The sequence below is a fragment of the Molothrus ater genome, chromosome 19 (assembly GCF_012460135.2).
Source record: "Molothrus ater isolate BHLD 08-10-18 breed brown headed cowbird chromosome 19, BPBGC_Mater_1.1, whole genome shotgun sequence".
In the NCBI taxonomy this organism is placed as follows: Eukaryota; Metazoa; Chordata; class Aves; order Passeriformes; family Icteridae; genus Molothrus; species Molothrus ater.
The window spans coordinates 4,813,793-4,836,653 of record NC_050496.2 but is presented as its reverse complement, the minus strand read 5'-3'; the positions used below and the strand labels follow the sequence as shown (position 1 = coordinate 4,836,653).

Sequence of the window (22,861 nt, the reverse complement as noted above, 5' to 3'; positions counted from 1 at the left end):
ACTCACACCGTGGTCCAGCTCTGGGCTGGATGAGCCTGTCACAACTGCTGTTTTCAGGCATTTGCTACACCAGGCTGAGGAAGAGGAGGCCAGGGGTTCAGAAAGGGCAGGAGCTACCTGAAAAACATCTGTCTGAGGAGGCAGGCAGCTGGGTCTGCCACAGCACAACCTGTGCTCTCATCCAGGTTCTAACATCCAACAGCTCTTCCACTGCTGGGCTGATCAGACCCCAGCAAACTCTGCTGTAAACACTGCTCAGGTGAATAATGGATTTGCTCCAAGCTGCAAAGCAGCAGCTATTGTGAGTGCTCCTGACTCTATGGAAACCCTGAGTTTCAATTGTTACAGGCAAACAATGGAGCAGGCAGCAGGAGGGAGGGAGAGGGGAGCAGGAAGTGCCTGGCCAGAGAGCAGAGGTGCCCCAACGCCCTGAAAGGCCTTGGTGCAAAGTGTCAGAGTCCAGGTCCCCTCTCAAAGCCTGCCAGGAATGCTCCAAGGCACATGGGAGAGCAGCACTTGCTCTTCATGTGATCCCCACAGTTAAACAAAGGGAATGGGCTTGGCTGCTTGCAGGGAAGAGATGCATTGGAGATGCACAGGAGACAAAGAAAAACAGGGATGGGAGGAAGGTGCTGAGTGGAAATCACTATGGGAACACTTGCTCTGCCTCAGGTCAATAAGGAGCAGCACCCAGCCAGGCCACCATGGAGCTCCCTCTGCTTCCACTGCTCTGTCACAGCTGCAGGCCCTGCCATCACCCCACTGCCACTGCCTCACGTGGCACAGAGCACTGATACAGGTCTGGTTTTGGGGTAAAACATCCCTGTACATGACTGGACTGCAGCCCTGCCAGGCACCCCCAAACCTCAGATTCATCACTGAGCCCCGTGACTGAATAACAGCTGAGATTAACAATGTGAAGATAATTTGGGATCCTACAGAACTGAGATTCCCAAAACCCATCAGGGAAGCAGGTGGAACCATTTGGAGCTCACAGCTTCCTGCCCTTAAGGGCTCTACCCATACAGGTTTTGTTTGGTCATGTATTTTCTTCTTTTTGTTTTTAAACACACTCCCCATGTCTGCTGCACATCAAGGCATTAACACAAACCCAGGTGAGGTGGATGTGCCACGACAGGAGACCAAAGGGCAGACTTTGCCTTATCCCATGGATCCAGAGCAAAGACAGCCAGGAGTTAGTGTTTCCACAGGTTTATAAATCTGATAAATACAAGTATAACACCCTGCCCACCACAATGGGGCAGGGGAGAAGGGAAGGGAGTCCCAAGGGTTGCTGAGAGAGCACTGGCTTGTACTTGGCAGCTGGAGAGTTCACGACAGCTGAAAATTTATGCTGACGTGTCAAACAGCTTCTCAATCATCTCCCCCACCTGGTCAACCTGGTATTTGATGTATTTCTCAGGGTTCTTGGTGAAGGGCACGTTGCCAAATCTACAAAAGAAAACAGGTGACAAACAACTGGAACACAGCAAAGAGACCCACTGGTCCCTCCTCTATCACAAATCAGCTCCAGCACACCCCACTCGAGTGACAGAGTATCCTGTGCAGAGCAAGTGACCTGGTTACAACTGGCCTCACAAGTTTTACATGAACAGCCCAGGGTGGCTCAGGGCTTTGTGCTCACTGACCAAGGAATCAGGGTGACAGCAGATGTCTGTGAGTACTCAAGGTCAGCTTGGGGATGTCTGAGTGTGCAAAGCAGAGAAGCTAAGACAGGACAATAGAAAAGTGGCTTGCTCAGGCTATGCAAGGCCCAAAGACCTCAGTAAACCCAAAGAGGAGAGGACAGTGCTGCAGGAGGTCTCACCTGCTCAAAAAGGCACCATAGGTCTCTTTCACAATGGTTTTCTGTGCCCGGCGGATTTTGTCCCGCTGCTCCATGTCTGGGATTGCCCAGGCCTTCTGGATCTTACACAGCTCCTCCAGCCCATCATTAAAACCCTGTCCAAAGAGAAACTCAGTGAGCATCCCATCTGCAATCAGAGTCTGATGCTCCTTCCCTCCCCTGCTGATCACCAGAGGTCTCCTCCCCAGGCAGATCTGTGTCCCAATCAACCAGGAATGTTCTGACACCACCCAACACCTCCTTACCTTGAAGCGCTCCTTTATCATCTGCCTCTCCTTGTCCTTGAGCTGCAACAAGGAGGGAAAGGATCTTATTTCATCTCCAGAAATAAATATCCAACATCAATCTTTGCCCACAGCTCCCCATCCAACCTAAGCCATATCCAGTACTTGGTTTGGATTCCCTCTCCTACAGCAGTGAGGAGAGAGGTGCAGAGAGCAGCACACCCCACCCCAGCTGAAGTAGGGTTAACAAGGATAATTTTCAGCCAGAACACACATCAAATAGACCTTTGCATGCTTCCAGCCCTTTCCAAGGGAAGGTCTCAGGGTTTTGAAAATCCAAAATAGAGGCATATGCTCAGGTGAAGATGTAAGAATGGAGGCAGAGATTGAAAGACTTGATGAATCTACGGCAGGGGAGATCAGAAGGCTCTGCTGCTGTCCACCTGTGCCAGCCACAGTGGTCACTCTGCAGAGTGATACTGGCATGAGATATAAAGGAGGTTTCTGAGAATTTTTTGTGACAAAGGAGATGGTGTTTCTGACAACTTCTGTTGTGTCAAGCCCATCCTTGCCCATCCTCTCACCTTCACTCCTGGTTGAAAGACAGGCAGGTTTCTCTCAGAGATGTAATCTGTCACCTTCAACCAGCTGCATGTGCAATGAGATGGGAGAGAAGCAGAGAGTTACTCACACCTCTATCAGAGCACCTCTGTCTTCACCTGTGACCCAAAGGCCAACTCAGACAATACACACCCCAAAACTTCCCAGAGTCACCCCTTCCCAGGACGGATTAATTGCTTGGAAACCAAACATACTCTGCTTTGGTTTTAGCTAAGTTTCTGGTTTAGGTGAATCCCTCCCACTGCTCCAGCAGCTCCCAAAGAGCTCCCAAAGTGCCAAAAGCAAGGCAGAGGCAGAGGATGTCACTGACCTGCGCTGGTAGGTCTGGATCTGCTGCTCAATGAGCTCCCGGTAGGACCTCTCAGCTGTTTTCTGTGTCACAGCCACCAGCTGGATCAGCTCAGACCTGGAAGAGCAGGAAACCTGAGGAAGCACCTGAGCCAGCTGCCTGCCAGGCTGCTCTCAGGATGGCAGCATTTCAACCCCCATCAACAAGCTCCTTTCAGCCCTTCACAATAAAATGTTCCTTGAAATGTGCAAACTGGGAGACAGAAGCAACTCAGAGTTACTTTCCACAGCCACATCCTTAATCCTCCCAAGATCAAAGGATTCTCTAAAACCTAAGGCATTTCCTAATGCTTTTATCTTCCACTCTCAGGTAATGTGATGTTTATAATGCTGCAAAACCTTCAAAGAGGCAGTTTCAAGGATGGAAGAAAAAGCAGATATGAGGCCAGCAAGTAAATGCAGAGCTCTGCTCAAAAACCATCCAATCAGCCTTGACTTGAGGGACATTCACTCAGGACACACACTTACTTCTCCAGAGATTTCAGAATGTAGTTGTAGTTGTTATGGAGAAAAATGGCACTCAAAGCTGGGTCTTCATAAACCTTGGATTTGCTAAGCAGGTTAAGCTGCAGGTTGCCCAGAACTTTGCCTTAAAGAGGGAAAAACACAGAACAAGAAGTTTTGCACTGAAACTTCTTATTATTGACAAAGCAAACCAAGCTGCAGGCCCACAGCAAAGTGAACAGCACAGGTCTGACTGCCTGTACAAAGGCTACAATCACATGTACTTAACAGTCCTTACACAGATTTTCTTCAGCAGAGCCACTCTGCAAACTGCTGCCTTCCATGCCATGGCAATGGAGGTGCATTTTGGGTTCAGAGGAACCCCCAGAACCTGCCACAATGCAAGTTCAGGTCTCAGAAGCTGAAGGACCTGCTCTCCATTTTAATAGAAAGAGAAACCACTGATGTCACTTTCTTAACCTCCCCTTTGGCAGCTGGGAGCCTTCATGGGGTTGAAGGTGACAATGGTTTAAGGGAACAGCCAAACTCCCAGTCTGACCCTTTTTTTATCAGACTCCAGCTCAAATGTGGAAAGATCCCATGGAGAAGAGACACAGCCTGTGCTCTTCACCCAGGAATGAGCCCAGTGAAGGCATGTCCATGGGGCACATGCAGAAAGCTGATGCCTTCTAGGAGCTACCTAAAAACAGAGGCTCAACAAAATTAAAAGAATAAAATGCAGTTCTATTTATTGAAGGGCCTTCAGGTACATTTCAGCCCCCCCAGCCCCCCCCCCCCCCCCCCCCCCGCCACTTTGGGGCTGCACCCAAAAATGGACAGGGTCATGGGTTTTCATACTTTTATGTTTGGTCTGTTTGCACATTGGGGGTTAATCTTCCAATTACAACTTTAGGTAATGAAGTAATTTACCCAAAGTTTGCTCCTCCCCAACTCACTTTTGTTTACATTTCTTGGGGCCTGAGACAGTGAGGTGTCCTTGATTCCCAGGCCTGGAGAGGAATTGTTCTGTCTGACCAAACTGGGAAAGCAGCAGCTAACACTGTATATGGAGTTTGGAGTAAAACACTAAAGAACTGCAGGTTTACAAATATATGAAAAATACAGAAGCTAAAATCCTAAGGCATCCAAGGTGTGCAGGGTACTCACAGATGTAGGTGCTCAGCAGCCTCCTACTGAACTCTGAGCTGTAGCTACTGGCTGAGGAGCTGGTCTCTGAAAGGAAAGTCTTAGGCCAGTTAACATGCCCTGGGAAGAGGGGTGTGTGTGGTCAACCTGCCTCTATTCCTCATCCCTGTTGCTATGGAATTAACTCCTACTGACAGTGAAATAGCTCCTGCTCAGAGCCTACTGTCAGCAGCTCATCCGGGCTGAGGGGGCAAGAGCTCTGCACCCTCAGTCCTTGTGTCTGCATCAAATGCACAGCACCCTGGCAGAAATATCTCCTTTCCTTCTAGGTGCTCAAGGAACATCCTTTTGATCAGAAAGAATCATTAAACTCCTTCTCCCCATCCATTCCCCCAGCCTGAAAAGTGTTGGTAAGCACTAGAAACTGGCAATCAGAGAACAATGAGCTGAAGCTGTTAACAGCAAGCACACAACAGTAATTGAAACAAGCAGAAGGGCTCTGGAAAGCTTCAGCCATCCCCATGGTTGCTGACAGGGCCTGCCTGGCTCTGGGAGGCTGCCCCTGCAGGCAGCAGAGACTCCAGGCTGGCACATGCTCCTCTGTCTGGAGATGCCTTTCTGCCCTCGAGGGCTTGTGGGCATGGGGCCCACAGGACACGTGGGGTGGCCACCTCCTCCTGCCCCCTCCAGAGAGTTTGGCAGCCAGACCCAGCTCGGGTGGTCTGAGTTCAGCAGCACCCCATGGGAAAGGCCTCGAGCTCCTGTTGCTGGGAGCTGGACAATAAGGAGCTGAGTGCACGTGGGATAAAGCATGACACCAGCTGGGCCAATCTGCCACCTGTGCCAAAGAGAGTCAGTGCCATCAGAGTGTCTTGAGCCTGTTTCAGCTCCTGTGGAATCCCTCATTGTCTGCTGCTGACAAGCCCTCCCTATTCTCTCCAGCCCACTGGGAAGGATTATTTACCCTCCCCTTTTCCCCCTTTTCAATTATGTGTTAATTTATTTACAACTGCTGGAGGATAAAGAATTAACATACATCACCAGAGTCCGAGGCAATATGAACAGGTAGGTGTGGTAAGTTTGCTTACCTCTGGGATCTAAAGGAATATTGTATGTGTCCCCAAGAACTACAGAGATTAGGCAGAGCAGAGAGAAAAGGGGAGGGATGAGAGAGAAAAAGAAATGCAAAAGTGCAAAAAGACAGGTTAGAGACCACCATTCCTTTGAGAACAAAGCAGATATTAACACAGAGCAGCCACAGCAGGTGCACAGGAGAGCAGGCAGGAGTCCCTCCAAGGCCACAAATGGAATGGAGATCACAGAGGAAAGGCAGAGTCCAACCTCCTTCCCCTGCTGGAGACATTGTTTGCATTGTCATTGGTTGTATTTAGCACACCACCTCATTCCAAGTCAGTCCAAACCCACTTTCAAGGCAAAGCTACCTCAAATCTATGCTGACTTTTCAATCAGCTAAGAGAGATCTCACTGCAAGACAACATGTCAAGACTTCCAAACAGTGCTGACATCACCATTCAGGGCACAACATGGGAAACAGTTGGTTGTTCCAAGAAAAAATTCAGACCAATTCTTTGGCCAAGGAGAGAGAGCCAAGGCCCAGAAGGGCCTGAGCACAGTAAGCCTGCAAGTGGAAAAGGCACAAGGCAGTGCTAGAAGAGATGGGGAAAAAGCAGAGACATCCTAGTTTGAATTGATTTAGAATTAGCAAAAATTTCCAAATAGAACTTTGCAAGTAACAGTCTGGAGGCAGCTCTGAGCTTCCTCCTACCTCTGCTTCTAATGGGCTCTTTAACCCTCTCCAGTCTGTGCCTCCTCAGGGCCCTATGCCCCCTGAATCTCCAGTCTGCTCTATTCCAACCTCCTTGAAAGCACAAGCTCTGCTAAGAGCTCACTGGAGAGCCTGGAGTTGCTGCTCTGCTCAGAACCAAGAATCCCACTGCAGCTGATAAACAGCACCGCCCTGCTACATGAGCAACTCTCAGCTTCTGATCTATGCATTTATTTCCAGTGGGTCTCTTCAGCAGCCTGGAGAGCAGAACTAAAACTTGTCTCTCTGACAGGATGCACAAATGGCTCCAGAGTCTCAGTGTGCCCATGTCTCAAGGCTGAGGAGATTCTTGCTGCTGCTGTTGTACTCTGAGCAGAGGATGGTGCTGCTCACACACAGAGCCCAGCTGGAGCAGCCACCCTCACTCCAGTACAGTCATACAGCACTTGGAGCTAAAAGATCCAGGCATCCCCTCTCAGAGCACACCAGCAGTAAACACCATCCCCATTGTACCTGCCAGGAGCAGGGAACTCTGCATCCCTTGGAATTCTCCAGACAATCAACTATGTGGTCAAGGCAGATCAGAGGACAAGACAAACCACAGTGGGAAGGACAGGAGGAGAACAAGCTCACAGTGCATGTTGAGGTTTGGTCACTTCAGGGAAGATGTCCAGGGAATCTGAGGAAGGAAGTGCATGCCCAAGCAAGCCCCATGCATGTATGTACCTTGTGATGCCAGCATGGCACCTGCTGTCTCCTGGAAATCCAGTAATTGCTGTAGGAAAAGGATGGCCTGGAGGCAAAGGAGGGAATTTAGGAGCAAACAACATTACATCTCCTGTGCCCTGCTATTAAGCATCATGAAGAACCACTTGTCCCCCCACACTTAGAGACATTCAAGAACAAATCACTACACTCATTTGAACTGCTGGGTTTTCCACACACAGTCCCATCACGGCTGAGCAAGAGTCACCAGCTCATCCTGCCATGAAAATTGTGTAATTGTTAATGCCAAGACAGCTTAATTTAGGAAGTCTCCCTACTGCTCTTTTTAAAACTCCTTCAGCAGCTGTTTTCCACAAAGGACGGTTCAAATCATGACCACGTACATTGCTGGTGAGTTCATGCACTGTCCCATCTTTTGGCATGTTGTACTCCTTGTCTGGATCATTCTAAAAAGGGAACAGAGAGACATAAGGTGAGCATGGAAGGGGAGACACCTACAATACAACTGCTGCTACAAGTGAGCTGAAGGCTTCTTCAGCCAGCCACTCCCAACACCCTCAGGCCCAGCTCTTGCAGTGCCATCTCCTGGTGCTCAGAAACCAGAGCTGCCAGGCACCAGCAGCTCAGAACTCAGGGCTCTGTTCATGTGACCATCACACCTTCAGCTCACCTACCACTCACCAAGCCAGAAACAGCTTAACGTGAGTCCTCCAAAGCCTTTCAAGGCAGCAATTTTCCTTTCTGTTTAAACAGCATTAATTCTGAGATAGACTTGGTATTTGCAGAGGCCTGGATGCTTACATCAAATTATGTGTAGGATCCCTGCTAAGGATCTTGGGCAAAGGCCTTCTGTGTTTGAAACCAGCACCAAGCATTTGGTATTTGACCCAAATACCAAAGCAATCCAGCAAGTTCCTGCTTCAGTCAGAAACTACTCGGTATCATGGAAAGCTGAAAGCTAAACTAGGGGTTTTGCCCCAAAAAACCCTCTTCCAAGCCTGATCAGAGACCACTGAGGAGAATCCTACCTTAATGTTGTCTGCAAACTCTTCCAGTGCCTTTGCACCAGTGGTCTCCATGGAAGTGATCAGCCCTGGCAGTTTGTTCTTAGTGCCTGCTGCAGTTCCCTGGAATAGTTCCACAATAGATCAGAAAAGGAAAATAAAAAGTATCTGAACTTCCACCAGCACCTACCTCACCCCCCACCCCAGCATCTCATTCTCAGTTCCCCATATGCCAGAAGAATATTTACAGCACCATCAACAACACATGAAATCCCACATTCTGCAAGCAGAAAGGGAAGATATCGTGGTGGTCCATCGGGGTCAGGACTTGAACTGAAAAGAGCTGCTGCTGAGAGATGCTGAGTTGCTGCTTCACCAGCTCAGAAAGGAGCAAGGTGCATTTGTGTAACTACAGTCCATACTGGGGGACAGAAGCAGCATGGCTTTGCTCAAAGCCACTGTGATAATCCATTTCAAAAAGTTCTCCAGATAACACAAGCCACAGGACCCTCTCCAATCCCATCACATTTACCTGCAAGACCTGGTCAAATTCTGGCTTCATCTGCTTGAGATGCTTCAGGATGGGGAAGATTGTGAGCACAGCGGAGTAGTCATGTCGGATGATGGCTTTCCGGGCAGCTGAGACAATGTTATCACCCTCCATGATCAAGTTATCCAATGACTCCTGCAACAAAGCCAGAGACTCATGAGGAAGGAACAGGATTTCTGCCCAGGCAGCACAAAGGGCTCAGTGCAGGACACCCATTCCTGATGACTGTTTGGCTGATGCATCATTTGGGGTACCAGTGAGCACACATTCTCCAGGCTCTGTGCAGGCCCTGGTTCCCTCGACAGAGGCTCAACTGACCTGGATGAGAGAATCAAAGGTCTTCTTCTGGTGGTGCTCTGGGACAATTTCTGTCAGGAGCTGGTATTCACTCTGGGCCAGCTTGACAAAGGCACTGACGCAGTGGATGTACGCGTCGATCTCGATATCGAAGACGTCGTCCCTCCCTGCAAGGGCAAGATGCCTTTGGTTTACACAAGGAGCACAAGGTTCTTCTGGGAAAGCTGATTCTGGCTTTGCACCCATCATGTGTGAGAACAAGAGTCATCTTCTCACCACTCCTGCCCTGGGTTTGTGTGTGGGAATCTCTGAGTACCCTGCAGAAGGCAGGAAAAGCCACCCGCAGCTCAGGAAATGCACATCAGGGCACCACCTCTTTCCAGCCTCGTGACAGCAGTGAAGTTTGGAGCTCTTCTGGGATACAGACTAAATTTAATCAAGGGCTTGAACACAGAGTACTAAACTCAGGAAGGTCTGAGGTGAATTATTCAACATCTCTGCTTGTATTTTTAGAATTCCTTATCTCCATCCGTCATGCAGATGAAGAACTGCCATTTGGCATCAACATTTCTGGGAAATAAAGGCTGTCCTGGAAGGCAGCTTCTTCCCGCTTGCAGAAACAAGATAAAAAAACCAGGCTGATGAACATTTACATCTTATGAAGCAGGAATATCAGCACAGCTAGCTGAGTTATCTGCCACACAATGCTGCATACAAATGCAAATATCTCAGTCCTAGAATATGAATATCTCAGTCAAAGATCCTACGTGGTAGGCGTGAGAAGTGATACAAGGGCCAGCACCAACTTGTGCCAACCACTGCTGGATGTGTCTGCAGGACAGACAGACCCCATCCTGCAAGACAGTAAGATGACACAGAGAGGCCTTCTCTAAGCTATAGGCTGCTGCTTGTCTCCTCCAATTCTGCCCCATGCTGAAGGTCCCTCAGGTTGGTATTTCAGAAGTTTTGGTCAGCAGAGGAGACACAGACTGCCTGCTGTGCAGTGGTGCACTGCAGCATGTGCTGCACTGCTCCCTTTGCTTCAGCACCAACAGGCCAGGAGCCACCTACAGGAAATTGTCCCTCAGCATGGTGACCTTTGACTGGACAAAGTTGGGCTCCTTGTCTGAGGGCTTTGGGGGTGTGATTAGTAGCAGTGAATTCTACTGAGAAGAGCCAGAGCTTCTTAGCCAGAGGAGGCTCATGCTTCAGGAACAGCCCTGGCTGCACCATGAGAGTGGAACACACAGCCCAGGGAAGCAGGGGGGACAGCTGGCTCCCAGTGCCACCCCAGTACTTACCCACAGCCGGCCCGTGCTTGTCGCCCAGGGCATCGCAAAGGTGCTTAACGCGTAAGTCATGCTCATGACCTATGAGATGGCAGCCGGCACAAACAGAAGGCGCAATTTATCCAGGGTGGTCACAGCAAGGATGCTCACTCTGGCTGGAAGCTGCTTCAAGCCTGGCTTATTTGATCTGGTGGACATCTATTTCCCTACAGTCCCAGGAATGCTTCCTGACCAAATCCTTTTGTTGGGCTATACAGCAGTAGCAACCCTTTGAAACCTGATGAGAAGTGTGAGTTCAGTTGTTTCTTGGACCACAAGAGTCCCTTGAACCTCCTGCCATATGTTCTGAATGGTATTGCAGGCATCAGAGTCCAATTTTTACCCACAACAATTAAAAATCCAAACTCAAAGGCCCTCTCCTGCTCATCATGAGGATTTTCCCCCATGTGAGTGATGTTAGTCACCATCTGGGGTTTAGCAGCTACAGCACAGGTGCCAAAAAGACCTGCTTAGGATGGAATCATAGCAGGAGGCAGGAATATCTTAGAGATGCTTTGAAGCACCTTCTCCCTTATCTGGCACAACCTCTAGGAGCAGAGGAGGTCAGAAAACAGTAGTCAACCATTCAGGCAGGTCTGCACAGAAAAGATGTACAGGCACAATGCACTGAGCTACCTGTGGTCCAACACTTCAGCATCAGGTTTGGAAAGGTCACTAGGAAACTGAATGTCTCAAAGTCCAGGCAAAAAGAAAAGAGAACAGGAACACCACAAGCAGATGTTAGCAGAGCTTCCATTACCCAGGTGGCTGTGGTGGGTCAATGTTAAGGTAATATTCCTCTCCACCTCTACTCATGCTTATGGAGAATTTGAAATTCAGATAGTAAATTCTGAATAAATAGAATAAATAAAACAAAAATAATTTGGTTCTACCATCTCTTTGGTTCCAGCATCTCTTTGGTTCCCCAATCCAATGGTGTTCCACCAAGCACTGGACTAATGGAAGCCCCACCTGGGAAAGCAAGGCTGATACACAGAGAAAGTCAAGGGTGAAGTAGCTCGAGCTGTGATTACCTTCCATAGGAATGAGGTTAGAGGCCCCCTTTTTCCCATCTAGACCATGCTGAGAGTACTGTTTCAGAAGGTTCTGAGCCTTACGGATCGTGCCTGTCACCAGAACCAGAGAGAAGAGACAAGAAGACCTAGAAAATGAGTGAAAGAAAACAAACCCAGAACACCAGCCCTCCACCAGCAAGTCACCTGGGCCCAGCAAGAGGATGCTGGACAGCAATGAGGATGCTCAGCACAGGAATGTGAACCCCAAACTCCTGTCCAAGTGTGCAGATACAATGGCATTTCCAGAATGCTGCCCTGCTTTGAGGCTGGGGGCATAAATTCCAGCCAGGGATACAGAATCAGTTTGGAGACACAGCACAGTATGGCTGAGTGATAAACACAACCAGAGAAGGGAAGGCATGAAGCTCCCTTCTGTGTAAAGGGTTTATTGAAGTTGGTGCTCTGCATCCAAGCACAGAGGGTTTGCTGCTTTTCCTCAGCTGTGGAAGTGGGGCTTTGCATATGGACAATTCCTGTCTGGCAACATGTTGCCTGCTCCTCAGAGTCATAGCTGCAGTCTCTTAGTAAGAGGTACCTTTCTGAGGGGTATTTTCTGAGCATAATCAATACAGAGCCATCAGGAGCCCCAGAGCCAAGACAAGGAATGGTACAGGAAGCAATAAAAGGGTGACAACCTCTGGGCCTTTTTTGCAGCAGCAATTCCCATCACAGGAATCCCAGAATAATGGATGCTGCCCCCCATGTGTAACTTGCACTAAGCCACCCTAATCCCCAAGACACTTCTCTTCTAAAGAACTGCAAATCAATTAAAACCATGGAAAAACAAAATAACACTGGGTTAAAAGATTTATACTTTAAACACACAAAAAACAGACAGAACTGAACAAAAGGCAGTGCTGGATATACAGCTGGAAAGCACAAAACAAAGCATTAATGTGACAACTGAAGCCTAGGCAGTGTTTCCACATTAAAAGGTTAGTTGTCATGCAACAAGCTACAATTATCACAAGCACACTGACACCCTCCCAGAGCAGACCTTTGCTGTTGCCTGCACAACAGGGAACTGGAAGTTTTGGGAAGGTGGAAAGGGTTTCTATAGGAGACCCAAATGAAACAGAACTGGGCTGAGTAAATGAAGAAGCCAAAAAACATAAAAATGCTGCTGCCAAAATTAAGAATTGTTCTTCCACTATAAAGTAATAAATACTTTAAACATGCAGAAGATCTCTACTTCCACCAGTGCAGCCTGGAAATGAGTGCTGGCTGCCCAAATGCTGAAGGGAACCCAGGTACACACTGCTGCACACCCCTGGAACAACCTTACAGGGTGCAGGACAGCTTCATCCCATAAAAGGATTTATGGCAAAGGAAAGGAAACTTCAGGTCCCCCAGACAGTAGGAGAGAACAGGAGGGAGAGGTTCCCCTTGAATAACCAAACTGCCTTAACCTGGTGCACTTACTAAATGACAGAACATGGCTCCCAAAATGTAATATTTCACTGGTAATATTGTCCTTCTACCAGCTCAGAGTGTTCTCAATCACTTTGTAAAGAAAGAAAAAAAAATCATATCCATGAAACACTTTCTTCTAGCAGGAAACTTCTCCCCTCCTGACCCACTCCTGGGAGATGGGAAGGATGGGAAGTCTCACACCCTTGATGGCTGATCCATTTGCTCCCAAGCTTCAGCCAGATGATCAAATGAGGGCTATGCCTCTTCTTCCAAGCTTCCTGATGCTTTTCACACCCTGCATCTTCACTTTATTCCTAGCTACTTCCAGAAACCTCAAGATCTTGGGCACACCAGCAAGCTCCTCTGAGCAAGGAGGGCTCTTCCTCACTGCTGCTCCCATGGCCCAGCAGCTGCAGAGCAGCTCAACTCAGGCACTGTTCTTCCACCTTTCCCATTTTCAAGCATTTAGGGGGAGGGGAAAAATACAAAGGAATAAAAATAGAGGGTGAATTGGTGTGAAAACCAAGCAGACAGTACAAGTGCTGCTGCTGTGAGCAGGCTGCCACTCCACAGGTATGCAGTGGATGTTTTCACAGCCCACCCTTGATGGTTTATTCTCTTTTTCAATTTTTTCCTTCTTTTTCTCAATTTCAGGAGCTGATTATGCTGCATTTTATTTGCATAAGCACAATTACCTGTGTTTACTGACACACACTGAGTGTTCAGTGTCTGGGGGCATCACTTCAGTGCTGCTGGATCCCTCTGACTTGCCATCATAATTAGGCTTTAATGGATTCTGGTGGAAGCCAAATGTTTTTGTTCCAGGATTGTTTTCCCCTATTAAGCAGCTCCTTAACCAAATGGGACTGTGTTTCAGCTACTAATGAAAACATCACATTCAAGCCAGGCAGTGATCAGTCTGGGAAACAGAAATGGGCTCTTTATTCTGCCACTCAACCTGCCTGTAGGTACCACCTCACTGGAGCACTAAGGAAACTGGTAAAGAGCTCTCCTGCAGTCTGAAAAGAGCCTCCAAGGGTCAAAAAACACCTGAAACCTTTGCTTCTGCAGCCCAGTTGTTCCATGAAGTGGGGTTTGAGCATGCATGAGACATTTTTTCAAATGCGACTCATTCTCTTGTTTCTCTCTTCCATTAGGCAGTTTTCTATCCAAGCAGCAGGGCAACACATCCTCTTTTCTCAAGCACCAGCTGCAAGAATCTGCATGAAACCAGACAATGCCCTCTGGCTTTTGTAGGCAGCCAGGCCAGGTGGCCCCATCCCTCCACAAAAGTGCAGAGCTGCTGAGCTGCCTGCTGCTCTCAAGCCAAAAGAGAGCACAGGGTCTACAGGCATCACAAAAACTTTATTTGATGCACATATGTTTGCAGCAGGATGATTTGGGAACCTGAATACACCTGCTCCCTGAGAGGGAGTGCTGACATTCCAAACATCAAACTAAAACCAGAAAAAGCCCACAAATCATCAGCTCAACTTGACCTGTCAAGTGTCACTTAAAAGGAGACAACTCTGCTTTAGAAGCATCTCCAGCAGTCAGATTTTTATCTGCATGATGTAATAACAGGAGACAGCACAGGGTACATCAACAGACAAAACAGGAACAGAGAGATGAAGACCCTCTGAAACAACACATGGCTATGGAGCACGTTCTCTAGAATTCAACACAGTCCCTGGGGCTATCTCTGCTTTGTTACCCTGCTCCTCACCTTCCCTTTAGCTTCTCTTGTGCTTTGTTTTGTGGTAAAAAAAGCTACAGCACATCAGATTTAGTTTGTTATTTACCCCTTGCAACCGGTTAAAGTGTGCATTGGGGTGTGCACTGGGATATTCTTCCTCAAGGACCAAGGAAATCAAGTCTCTTGTTGGAGCTGTCAGAAAACCCCCTTATCTGAAACCCAGATTGGAAGAACTTGGCTTTACTTACTGAAATAAAGTAACAGAACAGAAAAAAACCTTTGTCCAAATTGAACAAAGGCTAAACCCAGGGGACCCAAACACCACCAGATAATGTTGCTCTGCAGAGAGCCACTGTGCCAGTGTGAAGGTGGTGTGAGACCTCCACCTCAAGAGCTGTACTTGAAAGCTAATGGAACTGCAGAAAAAACAGTGAATCTGTGACCAAAGACTCTTTTGCTCCATTTTTAATTTCACTGAAGTACAATTCAGCAGACATAAGAGATGGAGCAGACATAAGAGATGGCTCCTGTATGAGGTTCAACACCCACTGTCCTTCAAGAGCTGCAGTCTGGTTCTCTGTCTGCTTCAGGAAGATCTGAGACAAATGAGCCACTATTTTTCCTTGACATTACAATAGCCCAATGGATCACTTGAGACACTCTTTCCTTCATGCACCATCAGCTCCCTAGTGCATTCAAACCATGCTCTACCTGCTCCATCTCACAAAATCCAATTGAGCTGGGCATAAAGACATGAAAATCTTCTGGCATATCTACAGCTGAGACTTTCCTCATGACAAGTAATTCTGGATACTCAAATGCATCCACTTTGGAGAAGTCCTGTTTGTAGGAACTTGTGCTCTCCAATGAGTGGGTTCCCTTCTATGGGAGCATCCAAGATATGAAACTCTTAAAAAATCCCCAGGATTTTTCAATATTCTGCCCATTAAAAAAAAGCATCTCCCCCATCCCTGACTCTTTACCTAAGAGCACAGGGGAGATACTATCACTTGTGAGGCTGCTCAGAAATGTTTGCTGACCATGCTGAATTCACAGCAATAAAAACACAGGAACCTTTTCAGCAACCTGAGCTTCCTATGGCTCAAGTACAGAATCCCACTGGCACCTTTCAGTGTCTCTGAGCCTTACCAAGTGGTTCTCTGCTGCCAGGGGAAAATTCACTGAAATTCACAGATCAATTCCATCAGCTTTCAGGGACAGCTCTAGGGCACAGCAGCAATGGCAGAGATTGATTTTAAAAGACCACAGGGGTGATGTCTGGATGCCACAGCCTTCCACCTCCAAATATCCCAGGCACACCCTCTGCTGTAGCAAGAAGAGGCCCAGCAAAGCCTCTCCACAGACAGAAGTGAAGAGAGTGAGCACCAGGGCCAGCACACACACACACACACACAGAGACACATTACCTGGGATGAGGACTGCATTCACATCAGGATTATAAAAATAAACACAACACAATTAAAATGGGTATTTCTTCTTCCTCCCTTTCCCCATCCCATCCATTCCCAGTCCCTACCCACATTTCTTACTCTTTTCCTAAACCCACTAAGAGTACTTGGACAACACAGGACAAAATAGGGAAAGGGAGTATTGGCCAGGTAAACCTACAGAAATATGAACTCTTCTGATGTGATCACTGTTACAGAGGAGACAACAGAGTGCTGGGACACAGAGGATCAATATCCCTGTGCTGGCTTTTGCTGTTCCTCCTCTCTGTGCTCCCACCAGATGGCACATTCCAGAGATGGGAACTCCAGCCTTCCACTCCCAAACTCCAGAATGAGCAATCTCACCAGCTGCATCAAATGCAGCAAAACTGCATTGTGAGGAGAGAAGGAATAACCCACCAGCCACATTCATAGCTCTTCCTGAGATAGGCTGAGGCAAGAGCTTTAAGAGCCTTTCTAAACTTCAGACAATGCTGTATCTCATTTCTGTAGGCACCTACTTAATCCCCATCTCAACTCCTGGGGGCTTCTGGCTTTCAGGCACAATAATAATTTATTCATAGGTAATGACTGAAGTGAGGTGTTTTATCAAATATGAGCTTTCTATTTGCTGTGGTACAAGCCATATTCCATATGCCAAGGCTGAGGATTTTACCTGAGGTGTTCTAAATCAAATCCTTTTACAGCCCACTCAAGTTTCTTTTTACTCATCTCCTTTGTTAAGGAGATGTACACAGGGCCTCTCTTTACAGCACCCAGAGAACAGACTCGATGGCTTGACAGACAGACAGAGTCTGTAATCCCAATGCTGAATCCAGAGCAGAGAAGTGCTTACCTCCAAAATCTCACCTAAATGTCCTAAAACTACATTTTAAACACAGAGGTACCTCAGCAATGAGAAGGTCTGAAGATGTGTTAATACCCAGTGCAGTGATCCCTCCTTGGGGACTCACCTGGTCTCTTGATGGGCTTTTTGGTGGGGGTGTCCTTCCTTTTGTTCTGAATGGCAGGGGAATATGGCACCCCTGAGGAAGAGCTGTTCTTACGGAAATGGTCCTTCAGGCCCTTGATGGAGCGGTCGAGCTGCACAGAGCGGATCTGGAAGTAAACTGTCATGAAATCTGAGGAGACAAGGTAAAAATGAGATTATAAGCACACAGGGAACACTATATGGTAAAGCAGACACTTTGTGCCCCTGCGGGGAGTTACAAGCATTGGTGTGGGACCCCAAGTCAGCATCCTTCCCTCGCAGAGCATCCCCTATTTCCTTCAAAAACTTAATTCTCCCTTCCCCTGCAATCCTCATTCCAGCCCTCCCACCACACACAACATTAATTCCACCACTATCAAGTGATGGAACTGACAGGAGATATTTGTGCAAGGCATTGTCAATTCAAGTGCTCTGTTTCCAGCATGAGAGACTTCACACACTTTTCAGGATTCAGGGCACTCAGGAATTTAATAAGATGATTGTCATTTGAAAGCAGAATGCAAACTGACTAATAAAATATTCTCTGTATGCATGAGTTGCCTTTGATCATGGAAAAATTCTTAAGAAGCTTTTAAGGATGTTCATCACACTTGGTAGGCACAGTAATCCCCCCCTCAGGAGTGAATCAGTGAGGTGGGGGGTGATTCTTGGAGCTGCATGAATGTGAAAGTTCACATTTCCTGTACAAGTCTACAAAGTCACTCAATCCTGAAGGAGAAGTTAATAAAAGGACTATAAAGCTCTAGGCAGTTCTTGATGCTGCAGAACAGGAAAGGGGACATGTACAGACTGAAGAAAGTCTGTGCTGCTTTCCGTCTTGCCCTTGGTAATGTTTCATACAAAGAGTTCTGGTCATAAATATTTCCCAAATGGGAATAAATGCCCAATGTCTTGCACATTTATAAAACGTGAGCACTGGATAGCTGCAGCTTCATCTCAAGGCATTACAGGTGCAAGTGCAGTGGATTTTTGCTACAGGACAGACTTTGCATTAACATAATTTGTGCTTTGTTTACACAGCTCATTCTGTTCAACCCACAAACCATCACTTCAGTCTCACTACAAAAAAAAAAAGCAGGATCTTCAGGTGCTGGAAAGACTCAAGTACTCAGCTGAAAGGTGCCACTAAGGCATCACTCATCCTGCCAGTGCTGCCAGGTGGCCACAGGGACCAAGGGGCAGCAGCACCCACCTTGGTTCCTGCCGTTCTCCACCAGCCAACCCGAGATGCGAATGGTGTCGTGCAGGACGCTCTCCGGGAGGTGCTCCAGGGACATCTCCTCCTGCGTGTCCATCTCCTCATCCCCACTGATCAGGTCCAGGATCAGGATGGGTGGCACTGGCTTGGTGTGTCGTGTCATCAAGCTGCGGAATTCCGACTCCAGGGATTCCTTGCCCCTCTCAAAGAGGGATTTCTGGCACAAAACAGCAGGACAGAAGCAACAGGACTTCTGTAATCAGTCGCTCAGGAGTATTTTTGCATGAGAACGTCCTTCCTAACCACTGCCAAGTACTGCAGGCTTCAAACTCCAACCACACCTGTACCTCAGAGACTTTTAAAGTGATTTAAATTTAAGAAATGCTTGGGAGTTGTTCAAGTGGGATTTAAACAGATCACCCATTCTGCTCTAGCAGCTGAAGGACTGACAAGAGCTGCTCAGGAGGAGTTTCAATCAACTCCTCCTCCACAGGTGCAAGAGCTGCTTTCAGAGTCCTCCTGGCACAACAGAGAGAGAGCAAAATGCCAGGAGGAGAAATTCTGCCCAGAAGCCAAAGCAATCATTCCTTCCCCAGGCAGCAAACCCACAGCCTCTCCCAGCAGGGGACAAGCAGCAGGGCTGTGTGTGCCCCCTCTCATCCACAGCTTCCAGGTCCATCACCCACCACACGGTTCAGCTCCGGGCTGTCGGGGTTGTTGTCCTGGAAGTACTCCACTGCCTTCTGGATTTTGTCCATGCAATTCAAGTATTCCTCCAACCTCCCCGTGGGGCTAAAAATAAAACCAGAAATGAAAAGTAGTGTCCCAAGAAGCAAACAAACACAATAACAAGAAAGCACCAAACCAGACTCAGGATAGCAATAACAAGGGAAATCTCAATTCCCTTTTCTTCAGCTAGGAGGAGATCATGGAATTCCCTTCTGCCTGCACTCAGTGCCACAGCAGGATACCCAACCCACAAAGCAAATGCAGAAGTACTGATGATGGAGCAGCACACAACTCTCAGCCTTGCTTTCCTCTCCCAGACAGGCCCTGATGGGAAGGCAGAGGGAACTGCACATCCCATCTCAGACAAGAGTTATCCAACACCCTCCCAGACCAGGAGGCTCCAGAACAGCTCTGGTACATCCTGGATGCAGTGACAACCTCAATGGGCAGGGAAAACCTTTGGGAAAAGGGCAGAGGAAAACAGAGAAGCCACCAGTGTTCATGGAGATTGCAATGGGAGCATCTCTGCAAGACCTGGAAGAGATCCCAATGCAGAGTCGGAGCTGTCTTTGCCTGTGGAAATGGCTGAATGTCAAGTCAGGGTGGACTGGGGATGAGGGAAGAGTGTGGGAAGGGTACCAAGCATACCAAGGGTGTGTGGAGTCAGCTCCCCCACCTCTATCTCAAAAATCCAACAGGATGAAGCTCCCAGCAGGATTTATCTGCTCAACTCACCCCTCCTTGATGATCTTCTCTGTGTCCTTGGCCACATGGTAGTAACTGATGACGTGATCCAAGCAGGACAGGGTCTTCTCCACGTTCTCCTGCAGGCGCTGCAGGTTCTCTGTCTGCTTGTGGACAGGGATGATGGAGTTCTCCAGCTTCATCAAACGGCTCTCAAAGGAGGAGAGGATTGAAACCTACACACCCAGAGAGAAACCAACAGCTGAGGACTTCCTTCCTATGGAGAGGGTAGGACTTGGAGCAGGGAAGTCATGGATCTTCAGAGCCTAGCTTTTATTTTTGGGCTCTGCTATGGATTTGCCATGGCTCCTTAGCAGCTGTTTCCATCCCTCTATGTCCTGACTTTTATTAACAATCACAAAAAAGATCACCTGCCATAGAGGGATGGGCCAATCCCAAATGAAATGATTGCAAAGAGTGAAGATAATGTTCCAAGACAGCAAAAAAGACAAGCAAAATTCTATTCACCAACAGAAAATAGATCCACAGGAACTGCCTGGAGGTGCCCCATGTAAAAAGAGCAGCAAAAGCACAAACCAGCAGCCCCTTTGCTCCACACTGAGACCCAAATAGGAGCTGCACAAGGACCAGTCAAGTGAGAACCTTCTTTTCTATCAGACATTTGGGTTTTAAAGAGGATTGTGATAGTGCTTCTGACAGCTGGGAAACCACAGCAAACTCGTAAAAGACTGCCTCAGAGTCACCTTTTCCAGGCCAAAAGGTAATTCCTAGGAGATTCACTCCTATGTCTTGTTTTCCACACTTCTCTGGTGGTGCCTCTATGACTTTTTTAAAGCACTGAGACCAAGACTGGACAGAGTATATAAGCTGAGGGCTTATGAGCCATTACAACACAATGATTACTTTTTTACCTTTACACAGAACACTTGCAAAATAAAACTCCAAACAAAACTTGAATTATGAAGCAACAATATGATGCTGTTGCACAAACTAATCTGAGGTCTCATAATACCTTTTCCCTAAGAGAGAGGACTGACTGTAGCAGAGATGATGCCAACAGCTCAGCTGAGCCCTCAGCAGACCAGGAGAGAAGCTCAGTATTGAAGCATTTCTCAGGTTTCCCCTTTGCCCAGTCACTGAAACCAAAGTGGTTCATTGCTCCACATCCCTCAGATGGGCACAATGACAGCCCTGAAAACTAATAAACCTAAAAATCTAAGAAAAAGTAAAGCCAAGCCCAACATCAGGACCTCCCTACCATGTTCTTGGTGAGCTGGTCACTCTTCTCGAGGCTCTCTTTGATAAAGGACAGAGTTTCTTCTTCCTGTGAGCAAGATGGAAGAAAAAGACTCTTAAATTCTGAACACTAAGGTTTACGTCACTAAACAGTACACATAGGTTTTGACCAATCTTGTAAACTCTGCTGCAAGCCATGTTTGGTCTGATGCTGATTCTGTGGCCACACTTTAACATTGTCACCTCTTAACAGAAATCCGGGCAAGTAACCCAATGTGGGGACACATCCTGTAATGAGTCAGGGGGTTTATGAATTCATTGTTTACCTTCAATGCCATGAGCATCAGCACAAAATAAAATTAACACCTTTCCCACTGAGCACAACGACTCAGCACACATTTCCCTGCCACAGCACAACACAGGTATTGCACTGGCACCTCCCAAATCCACCGGGAACTCAAGAGTCCGATGCAAAGCAGCCACCGAGGGCTGGTTTTAAGGCATTAAAGCCCACAGATGGGGGGAACAGCAGCCCCCATGGGCTGGCTTTGAGTGCCCAAAGGCCCCAGGCAGAGGGGGAACTGCAGCCTGTCAGGGGTCAGGGCTGCTCTCACAGGCTGCACCTGCCGGGAGAGCCCCCGGATCCTCCCAAGAACGGAGAGGGGAACCCAGGCCCAAAGCGGGGGGCAGAGATGGCCCGACCCTGCAAACCAGGCCTCGGAGGAGCACCTGGGGGTAGTCCCAAGCCACGAGGGGGATGACGAGAGCCTTGAGGGGTCCCGGGACGCCCCAGGCCCGGTGAGGAGCTCCAGACACAGCCCCGTCTGCCCGGCAACGCCAGGGGGCTGCGGGCCCGGGCCCAGCCCCAGGCCCCGGCAGCGCCCGCAGAGTGTCCCGGGCCCAGTCCCACCTGCTTGAGCTTGTCCTCGATCTCCCTCCTGCGGGCCGACACCTCCTCGCTCGGGATCATCGCGCCGAGCCGCTCCGCCGCTCGCTCCCACCGCGCCCGGCCGGTCACTGCCGCGCCGCCATGATGGGCGCGGCGGGGCGCACCGGGCATGCGCAGAGCGCGCCGCCGCCATCTTGAGAGTGGCGCCGTTCAAGAAGGGCCCGAAGGTGGCAGGGGTTACAGCGCATGCGCAGTGCGCTGTCAGCGGCCATGTTGGGAGTGGCGGGAGGGCTGCGCCGCCATCTTGGGAGTGGCGCGATGGGTGACAGAACCACGGGATCAATTATTTAGGATTCCGAAATCATCGAGTCCAGCCCGTGCCCCAACACCCCCTTGGCAAGCAGACCATGGCACCGAGTGCCACGTCCAGTCCTAAACATCTCCAGGGCCAGTGACTCCACCACCTCCCTGGGCAGCCCGTTCCACTGTCTAATCACAATTTTTGTGAGGAAATTCCTCTTCATCTCCAACCTGAAGCTCCTCTGGCACAGATTGAAACTACGTCCTCTCGTCCTGAGCGTGGCACTGTTGCGTAAAATTTTTTTAAGAGAGAATGTTCTTTGATGTTTGATCTTTGTGTACTTTCAAGGCTAATCAACAATAAAGGAGATTTAATCCGTGAAACACGTAACAGCCAACAAGTTCTAAGTGATGTCCAGCTGTTAGAAAAACAAATTACATATTGGTAGAATTGCCTTGTTAAGGTTTAGGGTTTGACATTTTAAAATTATCTCAGGGGTAGGTTAACAAAGCTTGGGAAGAAGGATGTAGCACTGATAGAGGGCATAAAGAATGCAGAATTTACAGACCATGAGGACATTTGGCAGAACCCCTCAGATAAGGAAGGAACTTATAAAACCAACTCAGCAACTGGGCTGAATCAGCTCTGAGTAACTGTAATTCCAGCAGGGGCAATTCAAGAAACCCACCAACCCAAAAGAAGAAAAAGACTGAGCACGTGGACTAATTAGCATGGCTAGTGAGAGAATAATTCCCCAATAGAAGATAGAATAATAATTAATAAGAGAACTATGTAACTTGTAGCAAATTAACACAAA

At 48.2% G+C, this 22,861-nt stretch overlaps 1 protein-coding gene across 4 annotated transcripts; it reads right to left on the bottom strand.

Moving 5' to 3' along the window:
* Positions 1-1,196: 1,196 nt before the first annotated feature.
* EXOC7 (exocyst complex component 7) lies at positions 1,197-21,909 on the bottom strand. 4 transcript variants are annotated; one of them, XM_036394586.2, is made up of 21 exons: positions 21,765-21,909; positions 20,877-20,942; positions 19,649-19,833; positions 18,871-18,976; positions 18,179-18,401; positions 16,949-17,116; positions 15,954-15,965; positions 11,376-11,468; positions 9,035-9,180; positions 8,699-8,851; positions 8,191-8,289; positions 7,546-7,608; positions 7,163-7,229; positions 5,739-5,777; positions 4,672-4,737; positions 3,529-3,649; positions 3,023-3,118; positions 2,676-2,739; positions 2,113-2,154; positions 1,829-1,962; positions 1,197-1,452 (listed from the first exon to the last, which is right to left on the bottom strand). In XM_036394586.2, the coding sequence occupies exons 1-21, from the start codon at positions 21,822-21,824 to the stop codon at positions 1,350-1,352; spliced, it is 2,106 nt and encodes a 701-aa protein (XP_036250479.2). In that variant the 5' UTR covers positions 21,825-21,909; the 3' UTR covers positions 1,197-1,349. The 4 variants fall into 4 exon arrangements, with proteins under 4 accessions (XP_036250479.2, XP_036250481.2, XP_036250480.2 ...); XM_036394588.2 differs by lacking the exon at positions 5,739-5,777; XM_036394587.2 differs by lacking the exon at positions 15,954-15,965.
* Between the last annotated feature and the right edge of the window lie 952 nt (positions 21,910-22,861).

Bases quoted from the DNA above. Each gene is read 5' to 3' on its own strand.
- EXOC7 (XM_036394586.2), bottom strand. From the start codon at position 21,824: ATGATCCCGAGCGAGGAGGTGTCGGCCCGCAGGAGGGAGATCGAGGAC. The intron at 17,117-18,178 runs GTGGGTGCTGCT...TTGTCTCCTCAG, and splicing joins GGAGAACGGCAGGAACCAAG to ATTTCATGACAGTTTACTTC. The intron at 5,778-7,162 runs GTACATACATGC...TAATCTCTGTAG, and splicing joins TGCCATGCTGGCATCACAAG to TTCTTGGGGACACATACAAT.